This window comes from Salvia hispanica, chromosome 3, assembly GCF_023119035.1.
Source record: "Salvia hispanica cultivar TCC Black 2014 chromosome 3, UniMelb_Shisp_WGS_1.0, whole genome shotgun sequence".
Classification (NCBI taxonomy): Eukaryota; Viridiplantae; Streptophyta; class Magnoliopsida; order Lamiales; family Lamiaceae; genus Salvia; species Salvia hispanica.
This window is the reverse complement of record NC_062967.1, coordinates 23671611-23697376: the sequence shown is the minus strand read 5'-3', so window position 1 is coordinate 23697376 and position 25766 is coordinate 23671611. Positions and strand designations below refer to the sequence as shown.

Genomic DNA, 25766 nt, shown 5'->3' with positions numbered 1-25766 from the left:
GTCCATACTCCATCATAAATTGTATGGATTAAATAAATTGGTCAAATTTTACATAATATTATGCAACTAGATACCTGTCTGGTCAAATATGCAATCTAGGAAAGTCGACTAAAATCTCTTAATATATTTTGCACTTTTTATTGTCATATGAATTGGAGAATCTGCTTCTCTCAAGCATGTGACGCAAGGAGGAAAATGACACCCACATATATAAAGTTCATGCTTTTGTTCGAAAATCAAATTTGAGTACTCTATTTGTTTCAAAGTCTGTGGAAAATATGATCAGTCCCAATCAGTATATTTGATGGGTTGCGGAGCACGATTAATTTTATAAATATATGTATAAAGTTAAAGGTGAAAATTAAAAATGCCTACATCTATAAAGTCTATATATGAAAATTGTCCACCTTCACAAAAAAACACACTACTTCAGTCCATTATAACTAGTTTGGTAAAATTGATAAAATAAAAAATAAATTATACATCTACATAAATAATACTAGTATCGATCTAACGTGATTACCTTATGATTCAGGTTTCACTGGTGACCACATAATCACTTGTGTGGTGAACTTAAATAAAAGCAATAAAAGATTAAAAATGTAGAAGAAAATAAGAAATTATAAACAGTTGATATGAAGAAATATGGACGATACACCATAAATCCTAGTATGAGAAAAGTTTAATATGCATAATTTTGGGTCTTATGTATTTTATTTTTGAATATAGCTTAAACAATCTAACAAAAAACGATTTTATCTAAATTGATTAAAAGCCCAGTTACTAATAAATTAATAAAATTAAAGTTAAAAAACTCCAACCTTTTCTGAGCTTTTCTAACCTCACTTTTCTTCTTCCCCAGTTTCTCAGTTTTTTAAATCTAACGTTCTTTGGACTAAAATGCGACTTGAAAGGCTCCATTAAAGTAATGAAGTAACATTGTGTGTTTGAAGCTCTCATTGTTACACATATTAATTTAATAAATAAGCACGAAATGTAGCGTTGAATGTCAAGAACTCAAGATCTGCAAATTATTGAAGGAAGAAAAAGACACTAGTAGTACTATATTAAAGAAACGTATGAGAATCATATTTGAACGCACGACTTCATGCAACCTTTGACAGATATTAGAATTTTGGACTTCCACATTACTAATTTAATATATATGATTATCTTTTTAGTTATCAATTAAAATGATTTATTATAGATTAAATTTGGCCTAAAGAATATTTAATTATAACGTAAATAAGTGTAGATACCATATGAGTTTTCCACACATTTACTTTTTCTTAGTTAATTCTTTCTTCTATTTTCTTTTTATCTCTCATATATTCATCTCTTTCCATGAATTTAATACTATCATTTTCTTAAATCATATGCCCGAAATAAATCGTTCACTTGTGACAGAAGTGAGTATTATTTTTAATTAAAATTAAGAGTGAACTAAACTAATACCCTAATCTTGTCGAAAAATGCACCAATGGTCTCTAAAATTTTTTTATATAATTTTTGATACGATAAGACTAAAGTAACCGTAGGCACCACTAGTGTAAATATTTCAAGTTTTGGAGCATTTTGGACCTTTCTACTCTCCTTTTAATTTTTTTAACTTTTTTCTTCCATCATCATTTTCTTTTATAAACTCAATTATACTTTCATTTAAATAATATTTGATGCTTTATGATTTCAAAATTTTAAATAAGAAACCAAATGTTTTAATTATGCTTTATTTATTTTTAAAATTAAATATTACTATTTATTATACAGCTTAATCTGTATGTTTGCAAAGAAAAAAATTATATATTTAATATAAATATTAAAGTGCATTATAGAAAATTCTTTGTGGGATTTATTTTTACTTAAAAATTTTACTTAAATTTTTTTAATTTGAGAAGAAAAAAATATTATAGTGAATTATAGTAATTTTTTATTTAAAAAATGTTACGTAAATATTTAAATGTTACTATACTTAAGTGAAAAGTAAATATTTTAATTATGTTAATTAAAATATAGTGTAGTGAAAAATATTTTTTAAATATAATTATTAAAATTTAATGAATTATATCTAATGTAAATTAAAGCAAACTCTTGCAAGTAACATATTTTTACTAAAAATATACAGTGAAATATAGTAATTTTTTCATTATAAAGCTTAATCTATAATTTATTCAAGTAATTATTTAAAAAATTTAAGTGGATTAATTCAAAAGAAAATATTTTTTATTGTAAAAAGTACTTTTATGTATGTCCAAAATAATTGCATGATTGAAGAAATACCTAAAATGCCCTTGTCACACCCCAACTCTTATGATTTATGCACTTACAAAAATAAATTCAAAATTTAAACTAAATAATCCATTTGTCAAGTAAATAGAGCACACATACTATATCAATCCAAAAACCAACATTTATTAAGTACATATTTCAAAACATTCTAAACCGTAGTAGGACCCTTTCACCACTCTATATACTACACATTTATCTACATGCAAAAATGATGAGGAGGAGTAGGTTGCCAAAAATGCGCCAACCGCCGACCCTGATAACATGTGGAGTTCCTATGACTCAAGTCAACCCAAAAAGTTCACTGCTATCTTATTCCTGACAAATATTAGTGGTTTATATGAGCCACAACTCAGTGTATATAAACCTTACCTTTAATTCCACATACCAGATATCAATATATTCTTTAACCAATATATATAACAATAACCAACAATTATTAGAAACAATTTCATGCACATATGCATATGCCACAATATTCAGTTTATTATTTTGTGACAAATCAAGTCTGGTATCTGTCCGGGATTCCATTGTATATGACCCGAAGGTCCCATTGCCTTTGTACATATATATATAGGGATGTATTCAAATCCTTTTCATATCTTTTGTCCTTTTTCCTTCTTAATCCTAGCCCCACGATTTTGTCATCTGACGGTTAGATTAATGTCACGTGTCATTTAATAATGCACATTTTCATTCTAATAATGCACAAGCGGCTAATAATGCAACATTATAGACTAATAATGCACATTTTCATTCTAATAATGCACAACGGCTAATAATGCAACATTATAGACTAATAATGCATTAATCACAACCATCCAATTCAAGGATCCAAGGGCTGAGATTAAGAAGGAAATAGGACACTTAGGGTGCAAAGGACCCTAACGCACCCCTATATATATATATATATGACCCAAAGGTCCATTGCCATTGTATAATATGACCCGGAGGTCCCATTGCCATTGTATACATATATATGACCCGAAGGTCCATTGCCATTGTATATATGACCCGTAGGTCCATTGCCATTGTATATGACCCGTAGGTCTATTGCCATTGATATCAGACCCATGACATGACTGTCACAGATCCTTTTTAATCCAATGATTCTAATAATTCCAACACCATACATCAAACATATCCATTGCACCAGTTACATATCCATATATTCCATCAATTAGCTCCAATACTACAGATAAACATATCCATTGCACAAATAACATATCCACGTCATATTAAACCATCAATATTAAATAACACATAACTATTTCAGGCTCACATCATATAATTCAAACATTCACTCTAATTTAACACATAACAATCAATCACATAAAATATGTAAAATTAAAAGTGTGATTTATACACACCTGATTATAGTAAGTAGTTTAACTGAACCCCTGATTCAACTGGCTGCATCCTTGATCCTTTTATTTTCTTCCGCTATAATTTTGGCCGTAATATCTCTATGTATTTCTTCTGACTTCCTCTCTATTTCTCCTTCCTACCACGTAACTTGTGTAGTATATTTGCATATAAATGAAGGTGGTGTAAAACTTCTTTATTGATAAATTAGTACTATTACATAAATAGCATTGGTACGCTTCTTTTGACAATTTCTCCATTCTTATGTTATACTCATTGAACTAGTTGTAACATATATTTATGCGATTTTGTCATGCAAATGTAACTATAATTTTTTTTAAAACTTGTGTAGTATATTTGTATATAAATGAAGGCGGTGTAAAACTTCTTTATTGATAAATTAGTACTATTACATAAATAAATAGCATTGGTACGCTTCTTTTGACAATTTCTCCATTCTTATCTTATACTCATTGAACTAGTTGTAACATATATTTATGCGATTTTGTCATGCAAATGTAACTATAAGTTTTTTTAAGTTTTATAAAATAAATAGAAATGTATTCTATATTGGAAATGTGTCGACGACTCATAATTTGGATAGACACGTGTTTCTACCAATACTTGTCAAATATGGGTAGTCACATAGCTATGTATTTTAATCCTTTTAGTTCATTTGTCTATTTTTTTTTATTTATATAGATATAGCCTTTTGAATTGGGAGGCTATCACCAATTTTATACGTACATATATATACAAAGCCATGTAAACATTATATTATTTTAATTTTGAAGCTTAACTACATATATTACATACTTTACAGTTTTCATCTTATGTGAAAACTTATGTGTATGCACATATATATAGGTATAATGACAACCTATATAGTTCGGACTAGGCACGCCCCCCCATAATTTATTAACTATCATCTTATACAATACTTACTCTTATAACAATATAAATACCTAAATAACATTAAAATATATGAATATGCAGAATAAGGCATAATTTGGATTAGAGATGTCACAACCCTCCATGGAATTTATGCGATTTTTCAAATGCAGAGGGGTATAAAAGACCGACAGATACCAAAAATGTAATTTTTAGGGGCCAAATAGACTATAGAATTTTTTTAGAGACCATTGATGCATTTTTCGACAAAATCAGAAACTATTAGTGTAGTTCACTCTAAAATTAAAAATGCAACCCAACAAACTGAACCGTAACCCGGCTGGGCTAGTCCACTTAACCCAACAACTCTAATAGCTTGTTAAATCATAGCCCTAATCCTCTAATTTATCGTTTACTAAGACCGACCCATGAGTTTCAGGCAACATCAACATTCCTACTTACAAAATTTCCGCGAGTACTTCTCTTTCACATGGATTATATTTCGTACCATGATTGGTATTTCTTATACAAATTACATTGTCTAAAAAGTGTGCACATAAAATTCCAAGACATCCATGGACACAATCAATGTTTTTAAAAAAAATACTTGATCGTTAAAGAGCATCTCCAACAAGGAAGGGTAAATAAAATAGGTATATCATCTATATACCTCTTCAAAAAGTGAAATATACCTTTCCAAAAAGAAACATACTCCAGAGGAAAAAGGTATCTATATAGAAAGGTAAATAATTTTTTAAACATAAAATAATAGTACAAAATGCATTAAAAAATATAAAGTGTGATACCTTCTCCAATACCTTCTCCATTGGATAATGGTTTTTCATGAAAAGAAGGAAAATATGGTAGTTATAAAATTTTACCGCTCCATTGATGGAGAGGTAAAGATACCTCTTCAAAATGGGAAAAGGTATAATACCTCTCCATTTACCTCTTCCCTTGATTTTTATAAAAAAAATAAATAAATATGATAGTTATGTAATTTACCTCTTTATTTACCTCTTTTCTTAGAAACGTTACAAGTGAATCAACAAATTATCAGTTCACGGTTACTGAATTGATCTGCTCGATTAGACTATTGGTTGAATCACAATATTGTACAAATATATTTTACAATAATATTAATGAATGATAAAATAAGATAAGAATTTAGATCATCTGGTTGAATCGAATCGTAATACTGTACAAATATATTTTACAATAATATTAATAAATGATAAAATAAGATAAGAATATATATTTAAAAATATTATCTCTCATAGTGTTATTTAATCGCTGCACCCAGTCATATCGAACTATTCTAACTAGGTTTTTTTTTTATTTAAAATATGAAAAATGCTTTAGAGACGTAATGTCTCTAAGCCATAATGCTATAAAGAGATTAAAATAGTCAATTTAAATAGGATTTCATTTCTTATTAAATTAATATTTTATAAATATACATTCTTGTCCCTATAAGTCTATACCTGTTATCTCTTCTAATTAAGATGAATGAGATTTGCTACTCCTATAATTATGGAATTCTTCTAATACTTTCTAAATTAACTAATTAGTTACAACAAATCTCTATTTAATAATTTTATTGGTTAAAAGTTGATTGTGATTCATTTAAAATTCGAAAATATTGATATGTTAAATTGATTAATTTTGGTTTAGTATAATTAATAAAACCAATACTAATATTAAAAAGTATAAATACAAAATAAATAACAAACATTTAATAATAAGTTAATTGAAGATATACCATGCAAAATGAAATAAATTAATAAAGTCATACACGGATTTTTTAAAATCAAAATTATTGTATGCATTAGTCCAGGATATATCTTTCAAACTAACTCTATCATAATTAAATTTTATAAGTAGTTTATTTTCTCCTTTTCTTTATAGAGGAGTATTAGAGTTTTAAGCTCAATTACTGTATTATCAAATAAATTAAAATTTGATTAAGGACTTTAGTTATATTAATTGAGTTTACAATTTTGATTCGAATTCTTTACTTTTTAAAAGTTTAATTTTTGTAAAGTCTTTATGGAGCGTCACAGTTGAACTTTGAAAAAAAAAAAATCACATATTTTTAACTCATTTATTTAATATTTTAAGCCATATAGTTAGTATTTTGTCTTTTATGCTATTAAAATATTATAGTTTTTAAGTCAATTTTAATATTATGAAACAAAAATTTGATACATGATATATTAATACTGACTATGTTTATGTATTATTTTTCAAAAATTTTATAATTTTATTTAATTATTTACTACTTTTTTAAATTCTAATTTCATTTCATTCTTATTTTTTAGTATAACATTGCAAATGAATGTATCTATTAATCAAAGAACAAAAATATTAAATTTTGGAGTAATTTTTATAAGATGATGAAGTGCAACTTAATTGATAATATGCTTCCATTCAATAGGTCGAATTAAGGGTTTGAATCATCACATGATAAATGCAAAACGACTATTGATCATTTAAAAGCAATACCTTTCATTGATCATAACAATAATTTTTATTCACAAAAATAATACTAGTATAGAGTAATTTTTATTCAAAATAATGATATTTTATAGTATTACAATAATAACTTTTATTAGTAAGAAGAATAACTTTTATTAGTTAAAAACATTAACTTTTACTTAGAAGAATTATAATTTTAGTCCTATATAATATATTTAAACTATTAAAGTAATAGAGTAACTTTTATAAATAAAATAGTACTCCGTAAATTATATTTTTAAGAGCAATAATTTAATCGTATGAGCTCTTTCTCGTAAAAAGTATGTATGTTTTAAAAATTATTATTTAATTGATAAAGTTTATACCGTTAAGTAAGTATGCAAAGAAAATAAAATCAAATTGTCGCACCATTCCATAAAATTATAATTAAGACTTAAAATACTCTAATTAAAACTATAGATCAATAAATACTATCTGATTTAATTTTCATAATCTAAGCTATCTTTCTAAAATAACATTAGGGTATATAAGTCAAAATATAAATTACACTTATGGCAAAGTGACATAAGGGTATTATGGCATAGAAACATTATGTCTCTAATCACTCCTCAATATATACTCCTCATATTTAATTAGTTGATCGTCCAAACAAATAAGTATATTTAAGGCTAGTAGTCATAGCAATCATGTTTCAATCTCAATAAAACATAAAATTGAGTTTTTGTTAGTGACTGAGAGATCTCAAGCAATGGCAAGCATAGTCCCTGTACCATACGCCGTCGCCGCCGCGGTAGCGGTTTTGGCAGCGGCGCTTCTGTACAGTTTTGCAACGTTCGATCCGGCGGTGTTTCCGGAGTACGAGCTGGCTCTGGCGGCGCCGAAGCGAAACAACAGGATGCTGAGCGGTTCGGAGAGGATCGGAGAGGGCGAGCTGGTGTCCCCGGAGGATATTGCGCATGAACCCCAAACTGGCCTCATCTACACCGGAGGCGAGGACGGGTGGATCAGCAAGGTGGCTTTCAAGGACTCCGTTGCCGAGTCAGTGGTGGAGAAGTGGGTCAACACGGGCGGAAGGCCGCTCGGGATCGCTCACGGCTTCCACGGTGAAGTAATTGTCGCCGATGCGTTCAAGGTCACTCTATAAACTCGATTTTTCATCTCTACTAATTTATTCTCTTTATCGTTTTAATATTTATCCGTTTAATCTTTACATACTGTGTTATTGATCTTTGCATTGAAAAGAAATGTCCTAACAACTGTCACAGAAAACATATTATCTTTAATATTAAGAGTAAATTGCATTAAAAGTCCTTAAACTATTGAGCTTGCATTCTTTAAAGATACTTTAAGACTATATGTACTAGCTTAGTATCAAATTTATGTTAATACTAGTACTAGGTTTCTGTTAAATTTATGTTATACTACTAGGTTTCTGTCAAAGTACCTGATATACTAGTAATATTTGAAATTTCTTGATATATTTATATATATATTTATGCATTTATTTTTCTCAAAATATATCAAACAATGTAAACTCAAGTCTCCATTACTAATTTTTTTTAGAATTTTTAATAAATTACTACATCAGTTTATGTAGTACTTCCTCCGTTCCAAAGTAATAGAGGTATTTCATTTTCTGCTCTCGTTTTGAAAAAATGATATTAAATAGTTAAAGTGGAGAGAAAGTAAAGTAAGAGAGAGAATAATGTAGAGAAGAGTCTTATCTACAATATTCTCTCTTTTAATTTACTTTTTCTCCACTTTAACTATTTATAATTATTTTTTCAAAATGAGTGCGCAAAATGAAATGACTCTATTATTATTATTATGGAATGGAGGGAGTATATAATATACTATTATGTTAACAAATAAAAATAATTGACATAAAATTTTATCTAGACTAGACTAGACTAACTAGCTCTAAAATATTTTCCTAGTCAACTAGAGTAGCCCTATGATAATACTAGTAGGAGTACAATATTATAATGAAACACAATTCCTCTTCACCAATTTCTTTACCTTTTTTCTTGTTTTCGTTTCCAGTCCTTAAACAAATCCGAACATGCTTTTTTGCTTAATTTTGAATTTTATTCATTAAATTTTAGAACAATTATATTAATTTTTAATTATATATTATTATTTAAAAATAATACTATATTCATTTGATTACATTGATTTTATTGAAATTTAATATAAATAGAAAAAATCATCATAGCTAGTGAAGGGTGTTTTGAGAAATTTGAAGCTGAAGTAGGAGTAGTTAATTATTTAGATTTCTAATTATGATATCCCCAAATTCTTATTTTTATTTGTTTCACATAGTACTAGTATACTTATACTACGTACAAACTGATGTACTACTTCAACAAAATTTCTAAACGATTTATATTTAGTACAGAAAAAATTATACTTGTACTATTATTTAACATATATACACTTTGAAAAAGGAAATAAAAGAAAAGAAATAAATTTAAATACTCCATATGCCAAAACCTTAAATAGTACTCTAGTATCATTCAGGTATTAAACAAAAATAAAATGCAAATCGAATACCCAAACTATTATAAAAAGTTTAAAATGTCATAGGATTACGTAAAAATGTCAATCAAGTCAGTTAGGGATATATTTTTTTCAAATAAAAAGGACGTAATATCATGTTTATAAATCGCTAACAATATATTGTTCCAATATTTTTGCATGTGCAAACTCAGAAATTACTTACGAATTATCTTAAAATTTGAAATCTTAAGTTCATCCGAATTAGTTTAAATCGAAGCTGGAATTCGAACATCTAGCAAATTTATTTAGGGTAGTGATTTAGAGACAAAATATCCCTATGGCTTTTTGCCATAAATATAGTATACATTTTGACTAATATATCCTTAATAGTGTAATTATGGATAATTCTAATTTTAGGGGATTTTAATGTGAAGAATTTCAGTTAATATGGTACATTAAAGTGATGCTTGACTAACATAACCACACACGTTTTCCTTTTTATTTCTTTATATTTTTATCTGTATTTTCTTGAAAGTATATATTCAACAAAATTACAATCTTTCTACTTATTTAAAATTGTAATAATTAAAAAATCAAATTTAAAAAATAAAAAGTTAAAATCAAAATTATGAAATTCTTTTAATTAAAAATGTGAACTCAATTATTATTAATGTACTATTATTTCTCAAAGTTTAGTTTATTACATGAAGAATTAAGCTAAGACTCTAGTACTATATTTAATAAAAAAAGAGTAAATATTAAATATGAAGGTTTGAAATATTAAATAAATGAGCTTAAAATATGATAATTTTTTTATATAGGTTTGGACTATTTCCTTTTTCATCCGTCCCCAAAGAATATGAACATTCCAATTTTGGAAACCCTCTTCTCTCTAATGAGATGCGATCCATTCTCCGCTAACAATACTTAAAAAACTTCCTCTATCTATCTCTTTCTTACTTACCAATAATGCATTAAAATCCTATCGAATTCAAAGTTCATACTTTTTGTGGGCAGAGGGAGTATTAACATACTATGATATACTATATCAAATTATAGTTTGTTGCATAGTACACAGTATTGAGCTAAGAATTCTAGTAGTTTATTAAATATAAAGAAAATATTAAATGGATAAGTTAAAAACATGTGAGTATTTTGTCATAAAGGTTTGACTGTGAAATCCAAAACTAAGAATTTATTAGAAATTAGTAATATTTTAAAAGTAAAGAATTAATTAAAATTATAAAATTCTTAAAATGAAATTGTTAATTCATTTAGTATTTGTATATTATACTATCAACTTTAAATTTGTTACATGTTAATGTGAATTGAGCTGAAAACTCAATCTTTTAGAAAGAAAAAGAGAAAATATAAAGTTTATAGCTTTAAATGTTAATGATGAGTTAAAAACATGTCATTTTTTTTTATCAAGATTTGACGTGCCGTTCCAAAAATTAAAAGATAAAGTAGTGAGAAAAATAGAAAAATATGTGAAGAAATTAAATAAAAATTTAGTACTGTATTAATTTTAAGCATTCAAAATTTTAACATTTTTGAATATATGTTTGATTATTTTGTCATTATTAACGAAAATTGTTGACATTTTTTCTTATTTTTTGATTCTTTTATTTTTAAAGCACATGTAAAAAATTGATAAGTGAATAGTGTAAAAAATTGATATGGATCAATTAATTCAAATGTAGGTCCCAGCTAAATCGGTATATATTTCCGTTAATGAAGCACTCTTATGGAGTAGATCTTAACTAATACTCCTTGATTAGATAATTATACATGTAGCGGCAATAAGGTATATTTATAAACTATAATTTGAATAAAAAAAAATTAAATACAAAATTACTAATTGCACCCTATGCAATGCCACTATGTCTCTGAAATATTTTTCATTTATTTAAATGAAATACTTACTTTATAGTCGAGAGGTTGTGATTCGTAAATGACTTGTTAATTGAGATTCGAATTCGATTGATAAATTCTGTCAACAGTTGGAATCGGTGCATTTGGATTTTGGGCCCATTTAATATCGGCCTTAAAAGATTGTGCACTCAACTCTAAAAAATCCTAAAATATTCCACCAGATATTCAGCCGACGTGTATTATCATTCGGATATCTTAACAGTTGAATCTAGAAATTATCTTTAATTTCATCTCTTTAGACAAAAATTATACACTGTATTTAAAGTGATTAGTATAGCAATTTTCAAATGACTTTCCATTTGGAACGTGAATAAAATATAGTACTAATATTATCATAAGTACGTAGGAGTAATTATTTTTCTAATATAATTACGAGTTTTGAATCAATCAACTCAAAAGTTATAGTAAACGTATACTCCCTTCATCCCTAAAAATTAATTTTGGAACCGACACGAGTTTCAGTGTGCAATGGGTAATATATAAGAGAAATAGAAAGAAAAGTAAATAGTGTATTGCTGGAGAACGTGGTCCATTAAAAGAGAAATTTACAAAATAGACGATGACTAATTTTTTTACTAAGACCAAAAAAAATGAGAGACTATTTTAATGAGACATAAAAAGTAATATAACATCAATGACATATCACATATACTTGATGCTACATGATTATCTTGTCTATATATTTAGGTGGTGTTCAGTTGTTTTGACAATTATAATATGATACAATACGAGATAAATAAAGATTAATTCATGAAAAAAAGTTATTTGGTTGGCAAGATAATTTAAATATATATGGGCACGCATTTGCTAATTATTGCTTACTCTTTTCTTTAATTTAATTTATTTTTGTTGGAGACGGTGAATATGGCTCCTTACTATTCAATATCATGAACCAAACATAAATATATTTAATTATGAGATTCAATTTTTCAAATTGATATTCAATCCAAAAAAATTATGTGCATTCGTGACTGTGATTGCAGGGGCTACTAAACATAAGTAGAGATGGTGTAATACAAGTATTAACTGATGAGGCCGAAGGCCTCAAATTCAAGTTTACCGATGCAGTCGATATCGGCCCCGACGGAAAGCTCTACTTCACCGATGCCTCCTACAAATACAATGTCGATCAGGCCTTCTTAGAATTGATGGAAGGTAGACCTCACGGTAGATTCTTGAGCTATGATCCATCAACTAAAAAAACAACAATTCTGTTGAAAGACCTCTACTTTGCTAATGGTGTCACCCTCTCCGCTGATCAAACTTTTGTCATTGTCTGTGAAACTGTAATGTAAGTTTCTCTCATTGCATATAGGGACGGAGCCATGAATTCAATTTAAGAGTAACAAAAATATACATTAGGAAATTTTGATGAATAAATTAAATCCGGTTTATTTTTAATGCAGGATGAGGTGCAAGAAGTACTATATTAAAGGCCCCCGAGCAGGGTCGGTCGAAATGTTTGTTGATAATCTGCCCGGATTGCCCGACAACATCCGACACGATGGCGACGGCCTCTATTGGATTGCACTAGCCACGGTAATATAATATTTATTTATTTATTTTATACATGTGACATGTACTGACGAGATTTTGTGACTACTCATGCGTGTTTATTTATTGATTTGGATAGGATTCGAGTTTTTCGAAGATGCTACGGCAACGCCCGTGGATTAGAAAGGCGATAGCGATGCTAGACAAGTACGGATTGCGGCCTAAGACGGAGAGAAATGGAGGGACTATTGCGGTTAATTTGGAGGGGAAAGCCGTTGCACATTACTACGATGCAGATGTTTCATATGCTACATGTTGCAACAAACTTAGCCACTATCTGTATTGTGGTTCTTTGATCTCACCCTACATTACTCGACTCGACTTGACTCTATTTCCGGCCACCGCCACCGCCACCGCCACCACCACTCTGCCATCGTGAGATCTTAAGTGGTATATATGTCATATATGTATGTTTACTTAAACTATAATGAATAATAAAGCATGTATGTTACCATGGATTTTATTTTTAAGTTCAAACTTTTAGTGGCCGTCTCAATTTAATTTCTTTATCTCACATTTATGCAACTACAAAGAATATGCTAAATAACACACAGATTAGAAGCTGCGGATGCTCAAATTTCAGGTTTATTATATAATCATTATTGTGATTTAATAATAGAATTAAGATTAAGACATTAGAATACGATTAAAACTATGGATGAGTACGAATTCAAACAGTCAAAGATGAACACGCCAATTCATGAGTGTGACATGAAGTTATTAAGGTGTGAATCAAACCCAAATTGAAGATTGAGAAACAAAGAAAGAGCGATGTACCCAATCACTTTTTTTGGAAAAGAAAAACTTGAGATTAAATGAATATGGTAAAACACTAATTTCATATTTACTTCTCTCCGGTCTAAAGTTATACTGCACTTTTCTTGTAATTTAGCATATTATATTCCTGATATTAACAATAATAATATACTCCAAGATCAAATTGTTTAATCTTATATGGATAGGAAGTAGTCCTTGTCGGAGAATTTAAAGACGTGGCCGACAACTTATATGTCAAGAGTCAAGTGGTACTACCGAATTATATTTTCTTTGGTACATAGTATATCAAAAAACTTTTCACATAATTAATTAGAATATTATTCCGGTACAGCTTACTTTTGATTCGTTATAATTTTATCAAAAATTTAAAATCTCAAATTTTAGATGGTGTGGAGCCAAAATTGCCTACATGCACACATCGGCGGACATAGTGTAAAGTAGATGCATACATATTGGATAGGAATATAAAGAATAGAGTAATAACCTTTAATGTTTTGAATACTTTATAGTACTAGAAATTATTTCATGTTAGAATACACATCGCTATCAACATTAAATTTGTGATTGAAATATGATATAGGATAACATTACTGTAAAGAAAATATCGTCTAAAGAGAATATAATTGATGTATATTGCAAATATAACTATTCATGCTTCTTTGAATTCTTTTTTATTTTCAAAGTTTAGTTGGGGTAATTTGTTTCTCGTTCCAATTGGTATTACACCAATTGATTTAATATAGTTGCGGTCAAGCTTCCCTCCCCTTTACACCAATAGATTTTCCCTCTTTTATATTTCTATGATCAATAAGTGGAGCTAATATGAAAAGTCCAACATACCAATGATATATATATAAAGGGACAAAAAACTAACTAGACCAAGTTGCAAGTCAAGTCTCCATCAAATTTAAATATATAAATGACTGATTGAAGAACTTTAAGCCTGAAAGGAAAATAAATACAGCAATAAATAAAAATAAGTAGTTGAAACAGGGAGATAATTATTAAATAAAAATAAGTACTAGTTGAATAAGTCATCTAACTCCATGAAGTTGCATGGACGCAAACCAACCTTAAATAAGTAATACTAGTATAATATAATATGCCACGCGGATTCCCATTACAACTTCGTTTATTAAAAAAACAAAAAAAACTAATCAAGTTAATTAGAGAATAATTATATTAATATATAATACCTACACCGAAAATTCTTCTTATCATTAGCACCAAAATTTTGTTTAGCAATATATAAGTTTATTGTCGTAGAACTGAAGATTTGACATAGAGTGAATCTCGAAACACGCCAAATTACGGAATGAGTCTTTATCATGATATATTTTGGTGCTTAATTTTTTTTTAAAAACAATAGAATTAGTTATTTGATTTTTGAAAGTAATGATAGTCCACAAAATAGTGCGCCTCTTACGCGCAAGAGTATATATTGCAACTTGCAAGTGGGTACAAATACTAAAAATAAATAAGAAAGACAAAAATAAGATCCAGATAGAGTAGACCAGGTCAAATGATTAGTCTCACCTAGAGGTAAATTATAAGTTTGGAGTAATTTATTTCGGCAATGATGATCTAACTCATACTCCTATTTCAAAATAAAAAAACAAAAACATCAACGTACAAATTCAAACTTTACGCATAATTGGAAATGAGATGCTAGTGCTAGCTAAGAGGGCAATATAGCCCACAGAAAATAAGATGAGGTTGGATGGATATTTACTTATTTGATTTGGAGCATGATTTGATTAAGACAATAAAGGTGAATGTCAGTATTATTATGTGGAACGTTACCATTTCAAAATGAGTGATGAGCAATAGTTTTCTATTTATTTTCATGATAATTCGAACTTTCAATTTATTGAATGAATAAGCTGCCTCATCGTTCTATTTCACGAGGATTTTTTTCAATTGTAACTTTCCTAGTAGTGCCATCTAGAAACTTAGATATAAATGTTTCTTAATTGATGAATCAAATTTAACACTATAATTTTTTTAGTAGGAGTATTATACTGCCGCCTCGCCCTCTTTTGCAAACTGTAGAAGTTCATAGCGCGCGCACGAGAAAAGTTTTATTGTATTATTTAAATTATACGTGTACAAATACAATATAATAATATAACAAGAAATAAAAAAAGGGGATACAAATTGGAATATGACCTAATCATGCCATTACTATTTTAATCCACATTTCCTATTGACTTCTTCTTTCACTCCCGTTACTGTTGCTTTCATATTAGGATTTTTTTATTTTCAGTTATTTTATTTTAGTACAAATTTGTAAGGATAATCTAAAGTGTAAACTGTAAACGATTTAAGCTTAAATTAACTTAAAGATAGACGAAACCTCTGTCTTTAATGACTTCTTTCTTGTCATTTAATTTAGTGCCTCTTTCATTTTTAGTTTAATGCATTGTACACAAATATTCTTTGTGTGTGGTACAATATTAATTAATGGGAGTATTAAAACATTACACATCGCTTGTGCTTAACGCTATAATTAATATACTATTACACTTTAAACTGGCGGCTTCAATATCTATGACCATTTTGTGTTCATTTTAGTCCTCTGAAAACCTTCAATATTAATGTCCATTTTATATTCACTAATTTTATTATTCCAAAAACCAAAACCTGTAGTACTATTGACACCTCTTTAATTTAACTAAAAAATAAATATCATTTGTTGACTAATTCAGCATTTATACTAGTACTAAATGTAGCATTTGTTTCTAAGATTTTAATTTAATAAAGCAATTAGAACACAATTATGGTCCTCCCTATAGCGTCAACGTTGAATTTAGCTGGCGAGCTTAAAATATTCCAGAAAAAGTCAACGTGCTTTGCATTTGGTTAATCACATTAATAATTTTAATCCAACATCAATACTTTTTTTTATACAAACAAAAATATTGAATTCTGACAATCAAGCTTAAATTTTGAAGTACGTAAGAATAAAAATGTTACACTATCCCAAGACCAGATCTAGATTTAATTAAGAATAATAAAACTAATTACTTAGTAATTAGCAGTAATTACATTCATAAACGACGTGCCAAAACCGAGAATTTACATAATCATATTAATAATATAATAACCGCTCAAAAAGCAAGAACAGTCCAATAAATGGGCTGTCGCTACCAACTACAGTCATACATTGCCTATTTCTTCAACCATATCTTCTAAACACGCATTTGTAGAGTATAAATTCCACGGCATATTACTTGATATTTTCCATTATTCCTTTGTGGAAAGAAAAAAGAAGAATTAGCAGCTGTTTTTGAGAAAAGAGCAGCTGATAGCTGAAGAATTGCTAGCAAAAGTGGAAGGTCTTTTCTGATTGACCTTGGATTTCCATGGCTGGTGAGTCTAGTTATGGGGATAAGGAGAGAGATCTTCAGTACACAGCAACATGGGCAGTTGCTGGTGTTTGTGCTGTCATCATAATCATCTCTATTGTCCTTGAAAAACTCCTCCACAAAGTTGGAACGGTAAGAAAGATCCACCTCCGTTGACCTTAATGGTCTGCTTTTTAGGCCTCTGTTTTTTTTTTGCTCTGAAAAATTGTATCTTGATTTGATTATTGGGTTTTTGTGTTTCTTTCTGTTTTGGTTTGGACTTATTAGGAAATGTTTTGAGTTCTTGAGTTGATCATGCTTTTCTTGCTGTTAAAAATTGTATCTTTATTGCTTGTCTTGTTTGGCATTTGTGTTTATAGATGGCTTAATTCATGTGAATAATGGGAGTGGTGAAATTGTTTTTGCAGTGGTTAACAGATAGGCATAAGAAGGCTCTGTATGAGGCGCTGGAGAAGGTCAAAGCAGGTAGATCATCTTGTTTTCTTTTGATGCTAAGATTTGAGTTTTTATTGACTCGATTTGTTTTGTTTGCTGCAGAGTTGATGATTCTTGGTTTCATCTCTCTGACCCTTGTATTCAGTCAATACTACATTGCTGAAATCTGCATACCTAAAGGTGCTGCTGATATCATGCTGCCTTGTAAAGCAAAAGACCCTGGTGAGGAAAAAGAGGGCCGTCGCAGGCTTTTGTCGTTTGATCGCCGTGTTTTAGCTGGCAAATCGTCTACTAAATGTACAGATGTAAGTTTACTTGAGTAATAATATGTGCTTCTGCTAAAACAGATAGGTCCCATAGCAATATACCTGAAACAGAATGTGTAGTGTGAATTTCTGTGAGGTCTATGTCTCAATAAAGGCACAATCTAATTGCTTAACTAATCTTGACATTTTCAGAAGGGGCTTGTACCACTTATAACAGTGGATGGACTGCATCAGATACATATTCTTATATTCTTTTTAGCAGTCTTGCACGTGCTCTACAGTGCTATCACTATGGGACTTGGAAAGCTTAAGGTACATCTCAATGTTTGTTTTTTCTGTATATTTGCATCTGTTTGTCTTTCTCATGTATCGAACTGGTTTATCGAATGGTTTCATTAACATATATGGAGGAGATTGCATTTTTTGCAGAAGCAAAAAATGATCTACACGGAGTCTTTTGGATCAATATATCCATATATTAATATGTTGTATCTAAATGTTGTGTAGATTCGTGGTTGGAAAGGATGGGAGCAGGAGACTACCTCCCACGACTATGAGTTTTCTAATGGTACATCACAACATACACTTTGCTTCATTTTTCCAAACTTGTGTATCTTAATTTATCTTCTTACATGAGTAGGCATGCTTATCAATCTATCTGGACCTTGCAGATCCTTCAAGATTCAGGCTTACTCATGAGACATCTTTCGTGAGGGCGCACACTAGTTTCTGGACACGGATACCTATCTTTTTCTACATTGTGAGATTCAGCTTCATGTTTTTTTTTGTTCTTGATTTTCTGTGGTTACTTTATCGTTGTAGCTTGCTGATGCTTATCTTTCATGCAGGGGTGTTTTTTCCGACAATTCATTAGGTCTGTTAGCAAATCTGATTACATGACGTTACGAAACGGTTTCATTTCCGTGAGTCTTATTTCGTGTCCATTGTCTTTTTCAGTGACCTAGGTAGTCATTTTGGCTGCTTCATCCGGACTTTTGTAATAGATCTTTGCTTGGTTTTTAGGTTCATTTGGCCCCTGGAAGCAAGTTCAACTTCCAAAAATACATCAAACGTTCACTAGAAGATGACTTTAAGACTGTTGTGGGAGTAAGGTAGAGATATTCTTGATTGAATGCTTAGTTTCTGTGTAATCAGCTTAGAATTCTCTCTCAGGCACTAATATATGACTTATTTCTCTTTTTCAGCCCAGTTTTGTGGGGATCATTTGTGGTTTTCTTGCTCATAAATGTTCACGGTATGTTACTGTTAATGTAGAGCTGCGATATGATTCCTCGGGTCATATTTGATCTCTTGACATATTGTTTTATTTGTTCAAACTATTTCAGGATGGCAAGCACTGTTTTGGGCATCCTTAGTTCCTGTGATTGTAAGATCCTTATTACTAATACAAGTTACAAATACATAAGAAGAAAAACACATTGACATAATGCTTCTTTTCAGATAATATTGGCTGTCGGCACGAAGCTACAAGCTATTTTGACAAAAATGGCCCTTGAGATAACAGAGAGACATGCAGTAGTCCAGGGCATACCCCTCGTTCAAGGCTCCGACAAATATTTCTGGTTTGGTCGGCCCCGGCTGGTGCTGCATCTCATTCACTTTGCACTTTTTCAGGTACTCAAGGATTCTCCTTTACAACCAACATATTCGAACTCATAGCTGCATACGACCGTTTACTGTAAAAGGGTAACGAAAATGAGAATTAAGTTTATAGACTCGTGCTCGTATGCTAATACACTTGATTTTCTTATGCAGAATGCTTTCCAATTGACATACTTCTTGTGGATTTGGGTAATGATCCCTCATCAACCTTATTATCAATACTGATATAAAACTTTCCACACACAATATCACTAACTAGAGAAAAAAAAATCATGTGCAGTATGAGTTTGGAATCGATTCTTGCATCCATGAGAATCTCGGACTTGTGATTATCAAGATTGGTGTAGGGTAAGTGATATTCGACGCTAGGTTTTACCTATCGTGGTTCCTAGCATTCTTGATTAATGACTTCAATTTGGTGTTGATGTTATAGGGTTTTTGTCCTATGTTTGTGTAGCTACATTACACTTCCACTATATGCCCTCATTGCTCAGGTAATCTTGATGCATTATTTTCTTGGTAAATTTCTATGCATTATATATATAGGGAGAATTTTCTAAAATGTCCAAAACTATCAAAATCTAGATGGGGTCAAGCATGAAGAAAACCATATTCGATGAGCAAACGTCTAAGGCCCTCAAGAAGTGGCACATGGCGGTGAAGAAGAAGCAGGGGCGGGGAGGAAGCACCCCTACGCGAACCTTAGGTGGGAACGCGAGCCCAACATCTTCAATGGGGTCACCGTTCCACCCTACGGGCGCGATGCTTCAGCGTTTCAAGACCACCGGTCACTCGACTCGGGGATTTGGTTATGAAGACCATGATGCATCTGATATCGAGGATCCATCCACGCCTCCACCACCGACGGCCAGCTTGATCATAAGGTCCAATGATCCTTTGGATCACGACCACGACCACGACATTGATGAGCATCATCTTGATGACGAGCATGACAGGGAATTCGCTCTGAATGGACAGGAAACGAGGAACGAAGATGATTTCTCGTTCGTGCGCCCGGCTCCCACCCAGCAGAAGTGAGGTTGGCAGAATGCTTGTTGGATTTTTACTCGAGATTTACTCTATATTTGCTTCTGTATTTAAATGTGCAAAATTTTAAAGTGGCAGGAGGCACTTGTGATTAGATATTTAGATATTTTTGTGTACATTTTAATAAATTTTGTTTATGTTCGAAATTTTAAAAAAATTTAATCACCATTTTATATTTTTGGATCTTTCAGATTTTTTTCAACTGTGATAAGTAATAATTAAATCTCTTTATAGAAGGACAACATTTCTTTAGATTGTAATTGTAGTAGTAACATATTTCTAGTTTAACCACTTGCATAGTGTACCTTCAAGAATGTTTGATTTAATTAATGCTTATTTTCCTTCGAGAATGTTTGATTTAGTTAATGCTTTGAATTTTCCTTTAAGAATGTTTGATTTAGTTAATGCTTTGAATATTTTTTCTTTATAAAAAGGAATTTGTCTCAAACATACATTTGTTTAAAAAAAAATTGATCCTTTACAATAAGTGTGTTAGCTTCTGGTCATAAACAATATGTCCTGGTCCATATTTAACATTTCTATAAAAAATTAATTGTCAATCGCGTTTTGATCCTAATCCTTTACTTATGAAAAAATATCCAGCAATTCAAACTTCACTTAACAAGCCAAAACAATTCCCAATATAATGGTAATACAACTCAAAAATTTATACCAAAATCTTTGTAAATTGTATCTAAAGAATGTAACAACTGCAGAAACTGAACATACAATGAAAAATGAAATCCAAAAGCATAACAACCACACTTTCAGTTGTTTTCACTCTCTGCATTTTGCTTCGCACCCACTGCGAAGAACTCCGTGATGACTTCGAGTGGCATCCCTTTGGTTTCCGGCACTTTGAGGTACGTGAACACCCACGCGATGCTGCAGACGACTGCGTAGATGGAGAAGACGCCTGCCAGGCCGATGGAGTTGAGCATCACGGGAAGACTGTAGGTGACGATGATGTCGCATATCCAGAATGTGAGGGCGCAGATGGCGATGCAGAGCCCACGGACGCGGGTGGGGAAGATCTCCGAGCATAGGATGTTTGGGATCGGCCCGAACCCCATCACGAAGGTGCAGAAGTAGACGATCACACTGACTGTTGAGATCACAGCGTGAGGCACTGACCCCAGATCGAGCACGTTGCCAAGAACCAGCATAATCAGCGTCACTAGAAGCACAGGCAGAGTCGAGAGGAGGAGCCATCTGCACGGGAGAAACAAACATGAAGGTGAACACGAGTGTTTGGACAATGTCACTGTCTGGGATTGAATGTGTTTCTAACAAGTTAGGTACAAGTTAGGCACATCAATCCTAACATCCTCAAAAGTAAAGAACTAAAGAAACAAACCATGTTTTACGTATTTTTGAATGACGGAACGCCTGTTTAACACGAGACAGATTCGCTAACAGTACACGTTGAGATCACGAATTTGGAATTACCTTCTGCCAGCAACATCCATGAGTCTCATTGCAACACCGATGCTAGGAAGCATCAACAGTGTAGTTAGTCCGCTGATGAGAAGAGAGGCGGATTCTGAGGTGAGGCCCAAATTTGAAAGGAGAACTCCCACACCGGCTTGTTCCAGAATTTGTGGCGTGTAGTAGAGAACTCCATTAATGCCAGAAAACTGCATAGCATCGATAAGAAAAGCAGTAGGATCAACACTAAGAAGTTTCAGGGATAATATGTCGACGGCCATCGGATTAATGGGCTATTCAGTGATAAGTAACTAAAGAAGCAACTAAAATGCAGCAGACGAAAATCAACTCGAACAATTACCTGCTGAAGAACTTGAAGTCCTACTCCAACAACAAGAGCATGCTTAACTCCGGGTTCGAAAAGATCCTTCCAGCCAGGACCTTGAGCAGCAGCTTGCGGTTTCTTGTCCGTTGCCAGACCAATTGATTGATGAGTGGTGACGTCATCAGCACGGAGAACAGAATGGCTCACTAGGGCAGCAGCATGGACTAAGTCGCCATCAGCCGGTCCTTCAGTTCCCGCTATGGAAATAACCGAACCGCGCCTGGATGCAGCAGCACCGCCCTCTTGGTGTAAGTAGATCCTCTTAAGACCTCCTGCGTTATTCTCGTCCTTCCTGTATGCTAGCTGCCAGCCACCACCGATTCCTACACTTCCGAGCTGCTCTCCGTTATTATCCTTCTCAGCATTGCTATCATGGCGGATCAAAGGACTCCTCATGTCATCGTCAGATTCGTTTCCAGAATGATCGGATCCAGCATTTTCCTCATCCCTTTCCATGTTTTCTTCATTCCAATGCTCGTGTTTAACTTGATTTTCTGGGTTTACGTTAAACATACTGCCGAAATTCGAGAAGAGCATGCTTCTCATGCTTCCCATTCCCATCTCTGGGAGCTTCTCGTGAACACTGCCAAAGAGAGTGACCATCGGATCCATAAGCATGCTCCGGTTAGCCAGACTCCCTTGACGGGAAACCATACCCAGAGTGCTCTGTCCAGCAACGGGCTTGGCGATCCAGGACTGGCCCTCTTCAGCGCCATATAATTTGATACGATCTTTCTCCACTTCATGATCTTGGTGGCCAGCAAGATCGTTATCGGGACTGATGACATATTCCTCTATGGCTGTATCACCTCCGACATCTAAACCCTCGAGTAATAAAGCCATTTCACCTGTTGACAAGAGGACAAGAGAAGAATTACATACTTAAACAAGAAAATTTTTGATAATCAGAGCATACTTATTATTCGAATGTCCAGATATTGCTACATCGAGCAACCACAAGGGTCTCACTGACCAAAGAGCTATAAACACTCGTTTAACCGCACAAGTGGTAAATTAGACACTCGACTTCTAGCATCTACTTTTATCTGTATGTTCCGATTGGACCATATTCCTCTCATAAATCCATCTAAGTTAAACATCAGGAGTTATAGATAAGGTCCACCCTAACAATCTCTATACCAGATTAGTTCAAATAGATTTGAATTCGACACCATTCAAAGCTCATACAAGATTTGATCATTTAACTTCAAATCCTATCATCAGAATTCAGAACTCATTACAAATCATAACTTAACTATACAGTACGATTGAAGAGAAATTTACCTGAGACATCTTCTCGTCCACGTAGGCCTTGCAGAACTTTCTTGGCCTCTTTCATCCTTCCTTTACTTACCAGCCACCTCGGGGATTCAGGCAGGTAAAACAATGCCAAGGCAAAATAGAACAGTGAAGGAATAGAAAGAACCCCGAGCATCATTCTCCAACTAGGCGAATCCTGCAACGACATCATAAAGACCATGCAGTATGACAAAAACATCCCAGCAGAGCCAGTAAACTGAGGGAGGGTATTCAGCAACCCCCTTATTTCTGGCGGGGCTGTCTCGGATATGTAGACGGGAACGAGAGTGACAGCGAGACCAATCCCAAAACCATCCAAGAGCCTAGCCAAAAGGAGAATGTACACATTGGGAGCCCAAAACATGACCAGTCCACTAAGGAAATAGAGAACAGATGAGATTATCAGCATTGGACGACGTCCGAGCCAGTCAGCCACTGGCCCAGAGAACGTAGTGATGACCGTTGCCCCAATCAGAGATGTTGCAACGATAAGCCCTTCGATTGTAGGCCGTGTCTCCAAATGAAACTCCCTCTTGATGTAAAGCACAGATCCTGAAAAAGAATTTGCATTTTTAAAAGATCTCATGCCACATCAATGCTAGATTCAAGATCAAGATTTAATCTTCTACTACTCCATACCTAAATTGATCTTCTTCAACATCAAAACAATGAAAAACAAACAGACCTGCAATAGTAGCATTGTCCCATCCTTGCAAGAAGTTACCAATGGCGGCAGCAATAGCTACAAAAACAGCTCCTCTCATCATTGCAAAATTCACACTCCCTCACAAGAAATCCGACTCCAGCCAAATTGACAAAGCCCCAGATTTTGCAATATCACTGTATACACAAATCAAACACACGCACAGAGATTAAAGAAAAAGCAATAGATCGTCACGTTCGCTCACATGATACAAAAATATCTTCAAAGTAGGAAGCAATGCACATCAAGAACAGATTTTCAAGCAAAATCCTTCAAAATTAAAAGGCAAATACCTCGAAATCAAAAGGGCCTGAAGGAATCCATCAACTATGTGATGATACTGCAAGAACAACGCCCCTCACGCAGCATGTAAACGGCAGCACATGCAATGCCAGTAAAGGCGCAACCTTTCCTTTATATATGTGTGTTAGGTAAAATGGTGAGAGGGAAAGAGACAGAAGAAAACTTTTAATTTAAATTGAGAGTTAATTGGGGAGCAAAGAGAGGCAATGGTGATGAATACAAGAAGTGTAGAGCTGGCAAAACGTGAGAGGAGAGAGGGAGAGAGAAGGCAGTGAGTTTGGGATCGAAAAAGAAGCGAGTTGAAATAGGGAGATGAGTGGCGATCCAAGAACGTGCAGCGCTGATCTGTTGGTGTTGGCATTGGGCTCTATTTTATTGCAATCTCTGTCTCTCTCTTGGAAAGATTCTTTGTGAGTTGGCAACAAATCTACATACCATCTCTGCCTCAGGCGTATCACCAGATTCAAATCGGTCAATTTTCAGTCTCTTTTTTAATTACTATATTTACAATTTATTTTATTAAAATTACCACATCCATTCTTTTAATAGAGATATTTAGTGTGCGGTGAATGATAAAATAACGAGATTGTTTCAATTTTGTGTATTCATCTTTCTTTATCTCTCTATTTTAATACTTACATCCACATTTTTTCTTTCTAATTAAACACTTTAACCAATAACTCCAAAAATCTCGTGTCGGCTAAGCAATGTGTCATCTTAGCCGAGACGGAGGGAGTATAACTTTTGATTACACAACAAGTAGAAGGAATTAAACATAAGATTTTTGGCTATGGAGAGCCTTGCTAGACCCAATTTTACTACTTAAACTATGTTTTATTAATACTTATATGGAGTAATTAATATAAATAGATGAGTTTTTGGATTTATTTACATGTTGTTTAGTTTTTGAAAGAGAAATTATATGTTTTTAGTTACAATTAGCACGAAGTATATGATATTCCCCCACTCATACGTATAAGTAATTTGAACTAACAATGAATGTATTCGTTAAATAAACGTCTTACTAATTGATTCAACATTGTTCTCGTATAATTAAATGGAAAATAATTCCATAACGTGGGATTCAGCAATCAATAAATGCATGTGGCCATAATATGGCTAACCAT

At 32.1% G+C, this 25766-nt stretch overlaps 3 protein-coding genes across 3 annotated transcripts; 2 read left to right on the top strand and 1 right to left on the bottom strand.

Moving 5' to 3' along the window:
* The first annotated feature begins 7733 nt into the window (after positions 1–7733).
* LOC125214744 (protein STRICTOSIDINE SYNTHASE-LIKE 7-like) lies at positions 7734–13488 on the top strand. The gene is made up of 4 exons (XM_048115880.1): positions 7734–8149; positions 12435–12742; positions 12858–12990; positions 13085–13488. The coding sequence occupies exons 1-4, from the start codon at positions 7766–7768 to the stop codon at positions 13382–13384; spliced, it is 1125 nt and encodes a 374-aa protein (XP_047971837.1). The 5' UTR covers positions 7734–7765; the 3' UTR covers positions 13385–13488.
* Positions 13489–16977: 3489 nt separating this feature from the next.
* On the top strand, positions 16978–20696 carry LOC125214743 (MLO-like protein 10). Its single transcript, XM_048115879.1, has 15 exons — positions 16978–17282; positions 17558–17615; positions 17688–17890; positions 18044–18163; positions 18359–18419; positions 18523–18611; positions 18700–18774; positions 18875–18963; positions 19057–19106; positions 19198–19238; positions 19313–19486; positions 19628–19663; positions 19755–19822; positions 19908–19968; positions 20060–20696. Exons 1-15 carry the CDS (start codon positions 17148–17150, stop codon positions 20510–20512), a joined length of 1713 nt encoding a protein of 570 aa, XP_047971836.1. The 5' UTR covers positions 16978–17147; the 3' UTR covers positions 20513–20696.
* Positions 20697–21165: 469 nt separating this feature from the next.
* On the bottom strand, positions 21166–24944 carry LOC125217122 (monosaccharide-sensing protein 2). Its single transcript, XM_048118949.1, has 6 exons — positions 24630–24944; positions 24319–24473; positions 23619–24185; positions 22311–23182; positions 21971–22158; positions 21166–21733 (listed from the first exon to the last, which is right to left on the bottom strand). Exons 2-6 carry the CDS (start codon positions 24398–24400, stop codon positions 21289–21291), a joined length of 2154 nt encoding a protein of 717 aa, XP_047974906.1. The 5' UTR covers positions 24401–24473; positions 24630–24944; the 3' UTR covers positions 21166–21288.
* Between the last annotated feature and the right edge of the window lie 822 nt (positions 24945–25766).

Coding starts and splice junctions, on each gene's coding strand:
- LOC125214744 (XM_048115880.1), top strand. CDS start 7,766: ATGGCAAGCATAGTCCCTGTACCATACGCCGTCGCCGCCGCGGTAGCG. Junction 8,150..12,434: donor TTGTCGCCGATGCGTTCAAG/GTCACTCTATAA, acceptor CTGTGATTGCAG/GGGCTACTAAACATAAGTAG. Junction 12,743..12,857: donor ATTGTCTGTGAAACTGTAAT/GTAAGTTTCTCT, acceptor TTTTTAATGCAG/GATGAGGTGCAAGAAGTACT.
- LOC125214743 (XM_048115879.1), top strand. CDS start 17,148: ATGGCTGGTGAGTCTAGTTATGGGGATAAGGAGAGAGATCTTCAGTAC. Junction 18,612..18,699: donor TACCTATCTTTTTCTACATT/GTGAGATTCAGC, acceptor TCTTTCATGCAG/GGGTGTTTTTTCCGACAATT. Junction 19,239..19,312: donor CATCCTTAGTTCCTGTGATT/GTAAGATCCTTA, acceptor GCTTCTTTTCAG/ATAATATTGGCTGTCGGCAC.
- LOC125217122 (XM_048118949.1), bottom strand. CDS start 24,400: ATGATGAGAGGAGCTGTTTTTGTAGCTATTGCTGCCGCCATTGGTAAC. Junction 24,186..24,318: donor GGACAATGCTACTATTGCAG/GTCTGTTTGTTT, acceptor ATTCTTTTTCAG/GATCTGTGCTTTACATCAAG. Junction 21,734..21,970: donor ATGGATGTTGCTGGCAGAAG/GTAATTCCAAAT, acceptor TCTCCCGTGCAG/ATGGCTCCTCCTCTCGACTC.